The sequence below is a fragment of the Anguilla anguilla genome, chromosome 16, assembly GCF_013347855.1.
Source record: "Anguilla anguilla isolate fAngAng1 chromosome 16, fAngAng1.pri, whole genome shotgun sequence".
Lineage (NCBI taxonomy): Eukaryota > Metazoa > Chordata > Actinopteri > Anguilliformes > Anguillidae > Anguilla > Anguilla anguilla.
This window is the reverse complement of record NC_049216.1, coordinates 26,860,436-26,872,935: the sequence shown is the minus strand read 5'-3', so window position 1 is coordinate 26,872,935 and position 12,500 is coordinate 26,860,436. Positions and strand designations below refer to the sequence as shown.

General features: G+C 47.9%; 1 protein-coding gene across 1 annotated transcript in view; it reads right to left on the bottom strand.

Annotated features, from left to right (window-relative positions):
• The window catches only part of acsf3 (acyl-CoA synthetase family member 3), a 32,633-nt gene that overhangs the window by 11,853 nt on the left and 8,280 nt on the right, over window positions 1-12,500 (bottom strand). Inside the window, exons 5-7 of the mRNA XM_035396775.1 lie at window positions 11,827-11,972; window positions 5,299-5,393; window positions 4,944-5,070 (exon numbers count right to left, since the gene is read on the bottom strand). Of these exons, the coding sequence (XP_035252666.1) occupies window positions 4,944-5,070; window positions 5,299-5,393; window positions 11,827-11,972 (368 nt within the window). The remainder of the gene's footprint in view (window positions 1-4,943; window positions 5,071-5,298; window positions 5,394-11,826; window positions 11,973-12,500) is intronic.

Genomic DNA, 12,500 nt, shown 5'->3' with positions numbered 1-12,500 from the left:
CCAGAAGTCGATATTTCATGCGAAAATTTTCGGCGAGGAATCGCTCCCCGCGTCAATGATAACGATCAACGGGACCGAGCGACGAATCGCCCGAGCTGTTAAGACTGCGTTGCGGATACGGACGCCGCGAATCCGTCATCGCTGCACGCTCCAGGAATATTAAAGACCCGCTTCTGCAACGAGCGCGCCGTGTCGTTTTGTGTTCTAGACCCCGATAATACGCAATCACAGAGTAAGGTCGCGGAAGGACTCAGTTTATCATTCTATCTGTGCAGGAATGATCATAAGCCGGCACGTGTTTTAAACACCCAAAGCAATATCTGAAACAATAGCTTTCAGTGCAAAAGCACTGTCATATGATAAAGGCTGGTGAGAGAGTGGAATTTGAATAGTGCCACAGTCTTCTGACTCTCTTCCATACCAGTGACCAATGCCACAAAAATGCTAACCCCGTGAACACTATTTAACAATGTGCCAAAGAAAAGCAAATCATAACCTGGATGTGACACGATATGTGACGTCTCGTAAAAATCATAAACAAAACAAACTGACACAACAAGACGCTAAAAGCAACACTTTTGTCCCAATTAAGACTAAAGCACAGAGCTAGCCGAGCAGCGCATGAGTAAACCCAGTGGAAGTAATATTCCTCCTGTGTGATTTCTTGGCTCCTTGTGAGTGGCTCATCTGACTGGTCTGCGCAACAACAGGTCACCGTACATCAACGCACAAAATGTAAAACCATTCGTGCTGACATTTAACGGACGGCGACATTATTTGTTACTTAAACGCCAAAGAAATTGCAGGAAATTAAGAGCAGGTAAAATGGCCTCCATTTCCTTCGGAGAGAAAGGATCACATTTCCAGAGTAAGAGCGGCTGATACCGTGCGAATGGGGATATTAAATCAGGAAAAGCACGTGTTGCAAGCCGCCCATCTTGTATTGTTGCCGCTACAGTGTCACAGACTGAGTCCCTGCCTTTCTCCTGGGTAATCTGCGCCCGCACCAGAAACCGAGCCACGAAAATATGAGAACGAGAAGAAGAGAAAGAAATGGAGGAAGAGAAAATCAATGGTAACAAATGAGTGTGGAGGTACACAAAGTGAGCACTCAAGACCGAGTGACAGATTATCTATACAAGTGCCAGTCACGGCATGCGGCAGCACTTAAGCAATTAAAACAGCCAATGGGGCGCAAGCAGAGCCCGTATTGATCCGCAGACAGTGGCGAAGCAGTGCTCGTATCTCCAGAACACAGAGCTGGGGGGGGGCGGGGGGGGGGGGGGGCAGGTAAGAGGGAGAGAAGAAATGTGAACACGAGCCCTTCAAAGTACCCACAATGCTCATCTTCTCTCTCGCCTTCAGCATTCTACCTTCACCATGAAGACCAGCACAGAGTGGCGTGGCTCAATACTAAATGAGTTCATGATTAATTATCCAGAGTTCTGGAAATACATGTTTGGAAATGTGTTTTTTGGGAGTGATACTGAAATATAATCCCACAGAGTACTGAGCCAGTATTAGTGGTGTTCTCTCTCCTCAAATACAGTAGAGAACAGGACCTCAGAGCCTGGGGGGTGGGGGGGGGGGGTGACAGCAGGAAGGCTGTGTGGAGCGCTGGGGTAGACCGGGGGGTGGGGGCAGCAGAGTTGCCGGGGGAGACGGGGGCGGGCCGTGCCCATGCCTGGGGAGCTTGTCTGCTGGGAGCTGATTGCGCTCGCTCTCATTATCTGGACTGTGCGTCTAATGGAGTGTGACAGTGGCGTGCAGGAACACTGTCCCTCCGCCCCTTAAAGCCAATTAAACCCACTCTGAGCCCCCCCCTCCCTCCCGCTCCTTCTCTCTCACTCTCCCCCTCTCTCTCTCACTCTCTCCCTCTCTCTCTCTCTCTCCCTCCCTCCCTCCCTCTCTCTCTTTCTCTCTTTCTCTCTCTCTCTCTCTCTCCCTCCCTCCTGCTCACAGTCTCTCACTCTCTCCCTCTCTCTCTCCCCCTCTCTCTCTCTCCCTCCCTCCCTCCCTCTCTTTCTCTCTCTCTCTCTCCCTCCCTCCTGCTCACAGTCTCTCACTCTCTCCCTCTCTCTCTCTCCCTCCTGCTCACAGTCTCTCACTCTCTCCCTCTCTCTCTCCCTCCCTCTCCTTCTCTCTCCCTCCCTCCCTCCCCTCTCTCCCTCTCTCTCCCTCCCTCCCTCTCACTGTCTCAATCTCTCTCTCACCCTCTATCTCCCTCTCTCTGTTCCTCAGCCCCACACTGCTCCACGCTCCCCTTCCCTCTGTGAAGCTCAATCCTGCACAGACACTCTCTTCCCCCGCCTCCCTCCCCTTCTCTCTCCCTCCTGTCAGGCTTTGAAAGCAGGCTTCCCATGAGGAGCGTCCACCCTCAGCACCCCCACCGTCTCCTTCAGCGGCCTGAAGAGGAGTCAGGAGCGCTAAAGGAGGAGTGGAGGGAAAGTATACTTCCATACCAGTGCGGAAAGAGATAAATTATCTGAACGATTCCTTCAACATAAGTGTCGTCAGTTTGTGTATGTTAGTGTACATACAGTATGTACTTTTTCATGCACTTAGAAAAGTCTGGATAAGAGTGTCTTTTAAATGCCTAAATGTAAATGTTAGTTCTATGTTTGTTTTAAACTAAATGGTAATGCTGCTTGAGTGTGTAGTACTCACGCTACACTTAAAACACTGCTCTGTACCATTCACAAGAGTTTTTTTTTTCCCAACAAGCACTTCTCTGCTCTCAAATGCTTTCTATAATTCTTTGGAATTAATTACAAATTTACAGTTATATAAGCCCTTTATTTACTTTAAACCAAATTATCTACAGAACGTCATACAAAGCACATGCCACATTAATCTTCATCAGCAGTGTGATGTAGATGTCAGATTTTCAATATTTTCCATGGACCTGCAGCCCCTTCATTGTTGCAACTGAAGTTAATTCTGAAATTCAACCATTTAAATGTACCCATAAGCCCAGGGACACTGAAAATAAGTCCTGTGACCACAATCAGTGAGCTACGTAATGTCTGATACAAAGAAATTTCTTTTTCGAGATTTGGCACATTGTGTATTCCACAATTTTAGATTTGCAATCAAACAATTCACATGGGTAAAGTGTAGATTTGTGGGTTTATTAAAGGGAAACCTTAGCCTTATCAAAATCAACTACTTGGAACATCATGAAGATGGAAGAGAGCATTGGTGAGCTCAGTAATCGCAAAGGGCCTGGCAAGGCCACGGAAGACCTCTAGAGTTGATGACTGAACAATTCTCACCATGATGAAGAAAAACCCCCAAGCATCTGTCCAACAGATCAGAAACACTTCAGGAGGCAGGCGTGGATGTGTCAGTGACTACTGTCAGAAAACTTCACGAACAGAACTACAGAGGCTACACTGCAAAACAGGGTGGCCAGGTTACAGAGCCTGCAGAGTTATCTTTTGGACAGATATGTCCAATGCTGACTTGTATCAGAGTGAAGACAAGAAATAATTGAGAGGGCGAAAGGAACTGCCCAAGATCCAAAGCACCGCCTCTCATCTGTGAAACATGGTGGTGGAGGTGTTATGAATTCTGAAGTGTACAGAAGCATCTTACCTGCTCAAGTTCAAGCCAATGCCGCCAAACTCATTGGACAGTCCTTCGTTCTACAGCTATACAATAATTCCAAATATACTGCTAAAGCCACAAGACGTTTTTCAAAGCCAAAAACAGGAAAAGTCATTCACTCGATCTGAATCCAATTGAACATGCGTTTCATACGCAGAAGAGAAAACCTAAGGCAACTAGCCCCCAAAACAAGTAGGAGTAGAAAATGGCTGCAGTGTCAGAGCATCACCAGAAAAGATACTCAGCATCTGGTAATGGGTCACAGACCTCAAGCAAAAAATGACTACTTTCATTTGCATAGCACTAATATGCCCCAAACATTATGGTGCCCTGAAACAGGGGGACTTTGTTTAAAAACAGCTGTAATCTCTACATGGGGAAAACAAAATGTATACAAAAATACCCTTTAATAAAAGCTGAGAATCTGCACCTTTAGATAACAAATCTAAAATTGTGGAGTACAGTCAAATCAAGAAAAACAATATGTCTTTGTCCCTAACATTATGGACCTCACTGTTCATTTGAGGTATCATCATTTAGGTAATAAATAATAGGGAATGCTCAAACAACACACTTTCAAGTCTTCAACATTAAGATGAAGGGGAATTAAATATCACCAGTCAACTGCTTCATTCCAAGTGCATGTTTTTGCTATTAAAAGTGAATCATCACACTGTCCTGACCTGTAGTTAAGAATGGTTAGTCGGTGTTTCATACCTAACTCTCAAATTCAAAGACAAAAAATAAATGAGGTTTGTACTAAAAATATCCCAAAAGTTTCTTTGGCAATTTTTGCCTTTGTCTTTTCTGTTGCAACAGGAGAAGAAAGTACACAGACTTTTTGGCTTTGAGGTATATACCAGGGGGAGGTGGGGGGGAAACTGATTCACTGAAAGTAAGCTGTGCCCAATTAACTTGCCATTATGCTTTCCGACTACTGTCGGAAACAGCAGTTAGATACTGTCGGCTTCATGGCTGGAATATCTGTGTACTTTTTGCAAAATAAAATAAGTAACAAAAATTGCGAAAGAAAGTTTGAAGACTTTTTCTTTGAGGGTGAACCACGTTTATTTCTGTCACTATTTTTGTTATTAACCCAGCCAGCTAGCTTTTTTAAGCCTGTTGGTTTGTTGACAAATGCATATCCAGAGTGTAGCTTCCTCGTAAGAACAGACAGGATTATGATTGATGCTCAGTGTGCTGAAGAGCGTGATCAATACCGTCCTGCAGGGGAGAAAGACTAAGCAGGGCCGCTGATGTTAATCGGGTCTGCGGTCGGGCCTGTGAGTGGTTTGTAAAGCGTGCGAGGTTAATGTGCAGCGGTCAGACCGTACCTGTTCTGAACCAGCCGTGGGCAGTAAAGGCCTCCCTGGTCTCCTGCGGTCTGTTCCAGTACTCCTTAAAGACCGAGGGCCCCCGGACCAGCAGCTCCCCCTCCTTCCCCTCCAGACCCGGTCTCACCTGCAGCCCAAAGACACCACGGATACACAGTTACAGTGTTACAAAATGGCGGACAGGTTCCACGGTAGCGCACTGGCTCTTAATGAAACGCTGAAATCAATTTCATACCATACTTCTTTTGGGCAAATACGCCAAACACCATGAAAACACATTTAATCAATGTATAAAAACAAAGGGTACATATTCTGACTGTACAGCGTGAGAGAAACAAATTCTTCTCCCAGCTACCTTAGTCTCCTTGCTGTTGCCCTCGGCGATGGTGGAGCAGGTGGTGTTCATAACGATGCACACCTCCACCCCAGGAAGGGGTCTGCCTACTGCACCTGAGCGGGCAACACACACAAATTAAACGCCCTGTTTACACACACATACAACACTAAACAACACCACCACATTCTGTATCTGAACAGATAAATGCGCAAATGAAACAACCCCTGGAACACACACACACACACACACACACACACACACTAAACACCAACATACTCTGCACACATGTATTCATATGCATGATTATATCAATATATAGATTATTATATAGAGAGCAGAGTGTAGAGCTTAATGAGAACAGCCAAAGGCCACCTTTCCAGTGTTTCTCTGATACTGCAGGGTATGTCATTTCACAGGCCGATGCCTTTTCAACGAAAGACAAAGCTCACATGACAATTCAAAATAAGCCCCTCTTTCACTGGCCTGATTTACTCTCCCGAAATGCCCATCAGTCAAAGATTGTCAACGGAGTAAATCTGCCGCGCATAAATCTAACTTATCCTCTCTGATATCCTTTAATTAAAATGCACTGTGACGTAAATCACTTTAAACTCTTACCAAAACACAGCTACAGGAAGGAGTAGTTTTCATGGCGCTGAGACCCATGTTACTCCCTGCACTGGGGTACGATGTGCCTGTTGGATTGGGTTTTAACTTGTCCAATATGTCACTGTGGGTGTAAAGTTATGGGGTCTGGATAGCGGTGCTGAGCAGGGCAGAACTTCATCAGTCAGCCCATGCCTTGATACTGCTGGGTTCCCACAGCCATACAAGATCATCCATTTTAAGAATGCAATTACAATTCTTTTACATGGCTAATGCCAAAAAGCGATGTTTTAAATGGATTACTCCTTTCATAACAGTGCTGAAATGTTTATAGGCTGCAAAAATCTGTGCCACGTTGAAATGAGGCCGGGAAAACAGAGAGAAGTTTGGGAAAGACAATATCGGCCTTTTCACAGCTCCCTGGAACAGATGCAGAGTATGCGTGTAGGAAACGCTGAGACCACTCCATTATACGAGACTGTGCTCAATGCATTTCACGACAACACGCTATCACGCCTGGAATGCAAACACACACTATCATCCTCCAGCCACTTTAATTTCACTAGCACTCAATCTGGACCTGGCCCGGGTGTGAGGAGCACCACAGAATGCTAAGAACAGCATCAGGGACAAGAGACTGAGCCAAAGTGTTTGGTACTTGAGCTAATTTATCTTTATTGCAGCCCAACATAGGGACCGCATGAGCTCCCATTTTCCCGAGGACAGAGCGATGGCCTCTCCCCCCACGTCTCTCTCAGGGCGAAGCATGGCTCATCGTTCCTTAGTTACCGTCGCCGCGTCCTCGGCCACGGAAAAGGCTGCCGCGACGGCGAAAACGGAAAACGCGGTTTCTCTCCCAAAATCCAGAAAAAGTCACAGAGATCCGCGAATAATTTCAGCCGGAGCGCTCCCTCCCCGGGAAAAGGCCCGTGGCATTTAAGTCAGCGCGCGTTCAGGGGAACCGAGAGTGAGTGACGACCCAGAGACACGGGCTGGGGGGGGGGGAATGAAAGGGAGGCAAAGGCAGCAGAGGTGTTACCATGAGGAATAAAGGGTGTCACAGGAGCAATAGGCTGATCACGTACTGTTTCATCTGGTGAACTGCATGAGTGACTGCGGTGGAATTAGAGCTTTAGCTGAAATTAATTTTGCCCTTGCAGTCGCTCTCTCTCTCTCCCTCTCTCTCTCTCACACACACACACACACACACACACACACACACACACACACACACACACACACACACACACACACACACACACACACACACACACACACACACACACACACACACACACACACACACACACACACACACACACACTCCCACCCGAGGTAAATATTCACAAGCCATATGGAAAATGAAATCATCTGGTAGAAACACTACTGTGCTGGCTGTTGAGTGACAGGCTAAAAATAACTAATGAAATGATACTCTGTCAACATCAGCTCTCAGCAGAAATTAAACAACGCTCCACCAGGAGTGTAACACCGGCCATTTCTAGAAAAGGAAAACAGCAGCAAATAAATAACACTTCACTGGTGTCCCTTGGCAACCTTGTTCCGTGTCAGTACTGCACAGTGCCTGTATGAACAATAATATTTGCATCTGAATGTGCCTGTGTATGTGTGTGTGCGTATTGTTGATGAATGCGCGTGTTTGTGTGAATGTGTACGTGTGTGTGTGCAGATGCATGTGTGTGTGTGTGTGTGTGCGTGTGAGTGTGTGTGCATGTGAGTGTGTGCGTATGTGTGTGTGCTTGTATATGTGTGTGAGTGTGTGTGTGTGTGAGTGTGTGTGCATGTGTGTGCATGTGTGTGTGTGCGCATGTGTGTGTGTCTGTGTGTGTGTGTGTGCATGTGAGTGTGTGCGCGTGTGTGTGCATGTGTGTGCATGTGTGAATGTGTGCGCGTGTGTGTGTGTGAGTGTGTGCACATGTGTGTGTGTGTGTGCATGTGAGTGTGTGCGCGTGTGTGTGTCTGTGTGTGGTGTGAGTGTGTGCGCGTATGTGTGTGTCTGTGTGTCAGTGTACGTATTGGGGACGGGTGTGTAAGAGTGGTGGAATGCAGCGGGCCTGTGGCGATAGTCTTGTCAAAGACAGGCGTCCCCTGACTGCAGGGACCACCATTAAGGAGGCTTCATTGGCGTGCCCGTCTGAACCCCTAATTAAGGCAGCGGCAGCCATGCCAGCGCCTCCAAACGAGCGCAGCCAGGCGGAGCAGAGCGCCCCGCCCGCGCCTCATGAATAATTCAGGGCCTTCACGCTGCGCTCGCTGCTGGGCCCCCTGGAGCTGGGCTGCTCCACCAATGACAGCGTCCCCTGGAGCCTGGGGCAAGCGCCTCACACAGAGGCCGTGACGCACACACACACACACACACACAGTCACTCACACACATACATACAAACACATACAAATATATATGCACATACAGACGCACACCATACTGTCACTCACACACACACACATATACCACACACACACACACACACACTCACTCACACACATACATACAAACACATACGGACACACATACAAATATATATGCACATACAGACGCACACCATACTGTCACTCACACACACACACATATACCACACACACACACACACACACACACACGCACACCACACTGTCACTTACACACCCACTCGCATATATGCATACACACGCACGCACACACATACACACACAGAGACACACACATAAACGCACGCACACATACACACACACACACACACACATAAACACGCACCCCGCACACACACACCGAGAGAGAGAGACTAGTGAAGGTGGGGAGACAAAGAGAAAGACTGGAAACACACAGTGAGGTAGAGACTGAAGAAGATGCAGGCTGACATGCTTAGTGACATTCATGTGAAACACCTCACACCCAATAACAGTGCAAGCTGGAGAGATGGACATACACGCACAATGAAGCTCCAGTCAGTCATTCCCCTTCAAGACTTAATTGCATGTCAGTTGGCTGAACTGCACACTTCGCTGTGTGGTCATGAACAAATTTCCTAGATTCCGCAGCTTCTCATTCCATTTCCTTATATAAGAAAAATGACTATGAAACAGAGATTATAGCGAGCTGTAAATATTTCTGACGACATGTCATTTTTGTCTCGATATGAGAAAAACAGATGGCGCTCTAGTTAAAGCTAAGTTTACGGCATTGGTTTAATGGCTGCCGTTTGAAGAGGCCGGATGGGAGGAACTCAGTAAATGAAGCGCTCTTTCCTTTCCGAGCTATGCGAGGATATTGATTTGCTTTAACCTACTTTAATATGAGACGGCATCGCGCTCGCGTCTACGGGCAGCTCGCACGCGGCGGTGGGGAAAGTCGATACGACGGTGGCGTCTCCGGGCTCGTCTCAGTAGCCACCCCTGAGCATTACAGATAACCCTCTCTCTTCACTTCCAGCGCGCAGCCACGAAACCCACAAACCCAGCTCTGCTTTTGAAGGCAGTGAGCTCAAGCCATCGGAGCACTGCTTTGAAGCCCACCCCCCCACAAAAAAATAACAGCAAGAAAATCAGCAAACCCAATCATTCTCTTAAAATAGTTCACCTCGTCTGGTGAACAACAGGCGGCTTAGAGACGGAAACAGCCGGAACGGGTGATGCGCAGGCGGAGTGCGTGATTGACAGGGCGCGCCAGCCCTCCAGAAAGCCTGGCATCCCTGGCTTTAATCTCTTTACACACTCCTAACTGGTATCATGTGTGTCCCATCACCGGCGGGGCTAACCCTGCTGCCCACGGGGGGCCTCATAAAGCCTGTGGTTGGCTCTTCAGAGCCAGGGGGCCGGGGTGGAGAGGGGCTGCGGTATCCACACGCGTGTGGAGTTAGAGGTAAAGAGACTCCGCGCTTCCACGCAAGCCGTGACAGCTGAGAGGGAGGCGGGTAAAAGATTCATGTGTCTCGGGTGTTTGACAAGTACAACATCAGATACTTATGTACTTACGGTCCACGGAGTGACAGATGTCTGAAATATCACGCCTGAAGTCATGAGGATTTGACAGGTGCGATAGCAGCTTTGTGTAAAGTGACATCCGATGACAGGTACAGGGATAGGTATTTGTATAATAATCAAAAAACGCACATGGAGGAGCTGTGTTTGCTCAGAAACGCCATGAGAAGACAAGACCCCATGCTAACAGGGAGAATTCACTGTCCGGCTCTTCTAGGCTTTCCCACACATCCTCAGACAAAGCAATGAACTCTTTTTTTCAGGAAAGACAAACCCCCCCACCCCTCCCCACCCGCCTGCCCAAATCAATAAACTTCCTAAACTTTAAAGGCATGCTATGCAGGATTTTTAGCCCTGTGTTTACAATCAAAGAAGTCTCCATCCTCAACCCCGCCCACTCACCCCCGTTTTTATATTTCATATCCGTTTTTATTTTTTCTATCTCCACTGTTTGATAGCAGTTGCCATCGAAGAAAAGCAATTCCAAGGTTGACTCTGGTTTTTGAACGAGGCCTGTCGGCTTGTTGCTTCGCTTCACTGTACTTCTTCATCTCCGCCACAGCAATAGAAAGCTACAAACACTCAGTTGAAACATGATCCCATCCCACTGGCTCCGTAGCCACATACATCCGTCCCAGCACAGAAAAGAGTGCCACGCCTAGAAACGTCCTAAAGACATCCTCAAAGAAACACACAGAGTAGCACAGATTCGGCAAATGTCCGCAAAGGCAGAGATTGCCAGTGCATCGCAGGTATAATAGAGCATTGTTACTTTAAAATATTTTCACTGCACAGTATATCTTTAAAGAAACCTAAGGAATTGTGTGGGCTATGTGCCCCCCAGCTTCATTTTATAAGACGCATCCTTCTAACTTTGATGTCTATATGGATAATAAAAAAGAACACTACCACCACCTGGATGATTGCAGACCAATGAACATGTTCCCCTACTCTCACCCTCAACCTCTCATCGGGTACATGCCTCTCAGTTGCAATGAAGTAATGGTGGAAAACCAGTATCATCACACAGTACAAAACCAGTGCGCGCCTTCTACTCGAATCTGGCACAGCCCCAGCTTCATTATGAACAGAAGCCCATTCGTTTTCAGGGCCTTGTACCAAACCAGAATCAGCATCTCCCTCCCGCAAAATCAATGATACCGTTGTCTCCAACTGGATCAATACTTCCCCTAAGAACTGCAACAAAACTCCAGCCATGCCTGCTTTTTACCATGTATTTGTGTCAAAGTCTCACAAAAAATGCACACGGCGTCCAGAACATGGGTGGTGGTGGAACAAAACAAGGTATGAGCCATACTGTCAGGACAGATGGACGGGCACTGCACCTGCAGGACAGACCAGGGGGCCAGGATTTCTCTCCTAGCGCGTGCCAGCGGAAGTGACGGTTTTTGGGCTTCTCGGCACAAATAATGAGGTCATCAGCCTGCAACCTGGAAGCACTATGCTGTAATGTGTGAAGAATAATCTCCCTAAAAATCCACCCTGAAGCTCTTTCCATATGGAAAGTGGAAAACTATCATCCACACTACATATTACAGAAAGTTACTTTGAGAATTCTACAGTGCAGGTACTCCAAAGAGTACATCGTTTGTATCATCAACCGGAGACTTGACGTCTGTGCAAACTTGTGCATTCCCAGTATCCACTGCACGAGAGGCCCATCAGGAAGTGATATTATTAGCCTCTTATCTCACCCATTGAATATAGCTGTGTCCCATCGTCCATTTATATACTGTCAATACGACAGACGGACGGGGGCAGTACTCTCAGGACAGACAGACGGTGGCCATTATCTGCAGGACAGACAGACGGGGGCGGTACCTGCAGGACAGATGGGCAGGGGGGCAGTACCTGCAGGACAGACAGGCAGGGGGGCGGTACCTGCAGGACAGACGGGCAGGGGGGCGGTACCTGCAGGACAGACGGGCAGGGGGGCGGTACCTGGAACGCGCGGGCCCTTCAGCGGGTTGGACAGCGCCATGCCGATCTCGGTCATGCCGTAGCGCTCCAGCAGGGTGTGTCCCGTGATCTCCTGCCAGCGCTCCAGGGTGGGCTGGGGCAGCGCGGACGAGCCCGACACCATCAGCCTGGGGACCGGGCCAAACACACAGGGGCCTTAAAACTGGGCCCTGACTGAGGGGCCTTAAAACTGGGCCCTGTCGGAGGGGCCTTAAAACTGGGCCCTGACTGAGGGGCCTTAAAACTGGGCCCTGACTGAGGGGCCCTAAAACTGGGCCCTGTTGGAGGGGCCCCAAAACTGGGCCCTGTCCAAGGGGCCACACCACAACAGTAATATCGGCGCAAAGCCACTGCCTCAGTACCTCATATTTTATCTTCTCATCTTTTATTTAGGCAAATCCTTCTTCAGATGTGCCCAAAGCCGTCATCTTTTATATCATCATGCACAAGTCTTGCAAAAACCTTGCAATAAAAACATTTTGCTGTACTGGAGAATTAAGTTTTTTGGAGATCAGCCTTACTTGGCATGACACCATGAAATGTTACATCTCTACATTCTGAACTCGATGGGTGCTAGTGGTCACAATCCAAGACAAGCATGTCTGTACATGAGAGCTGCACCTGCCCAATTCCAAACCTGATCCAATCACTGCACT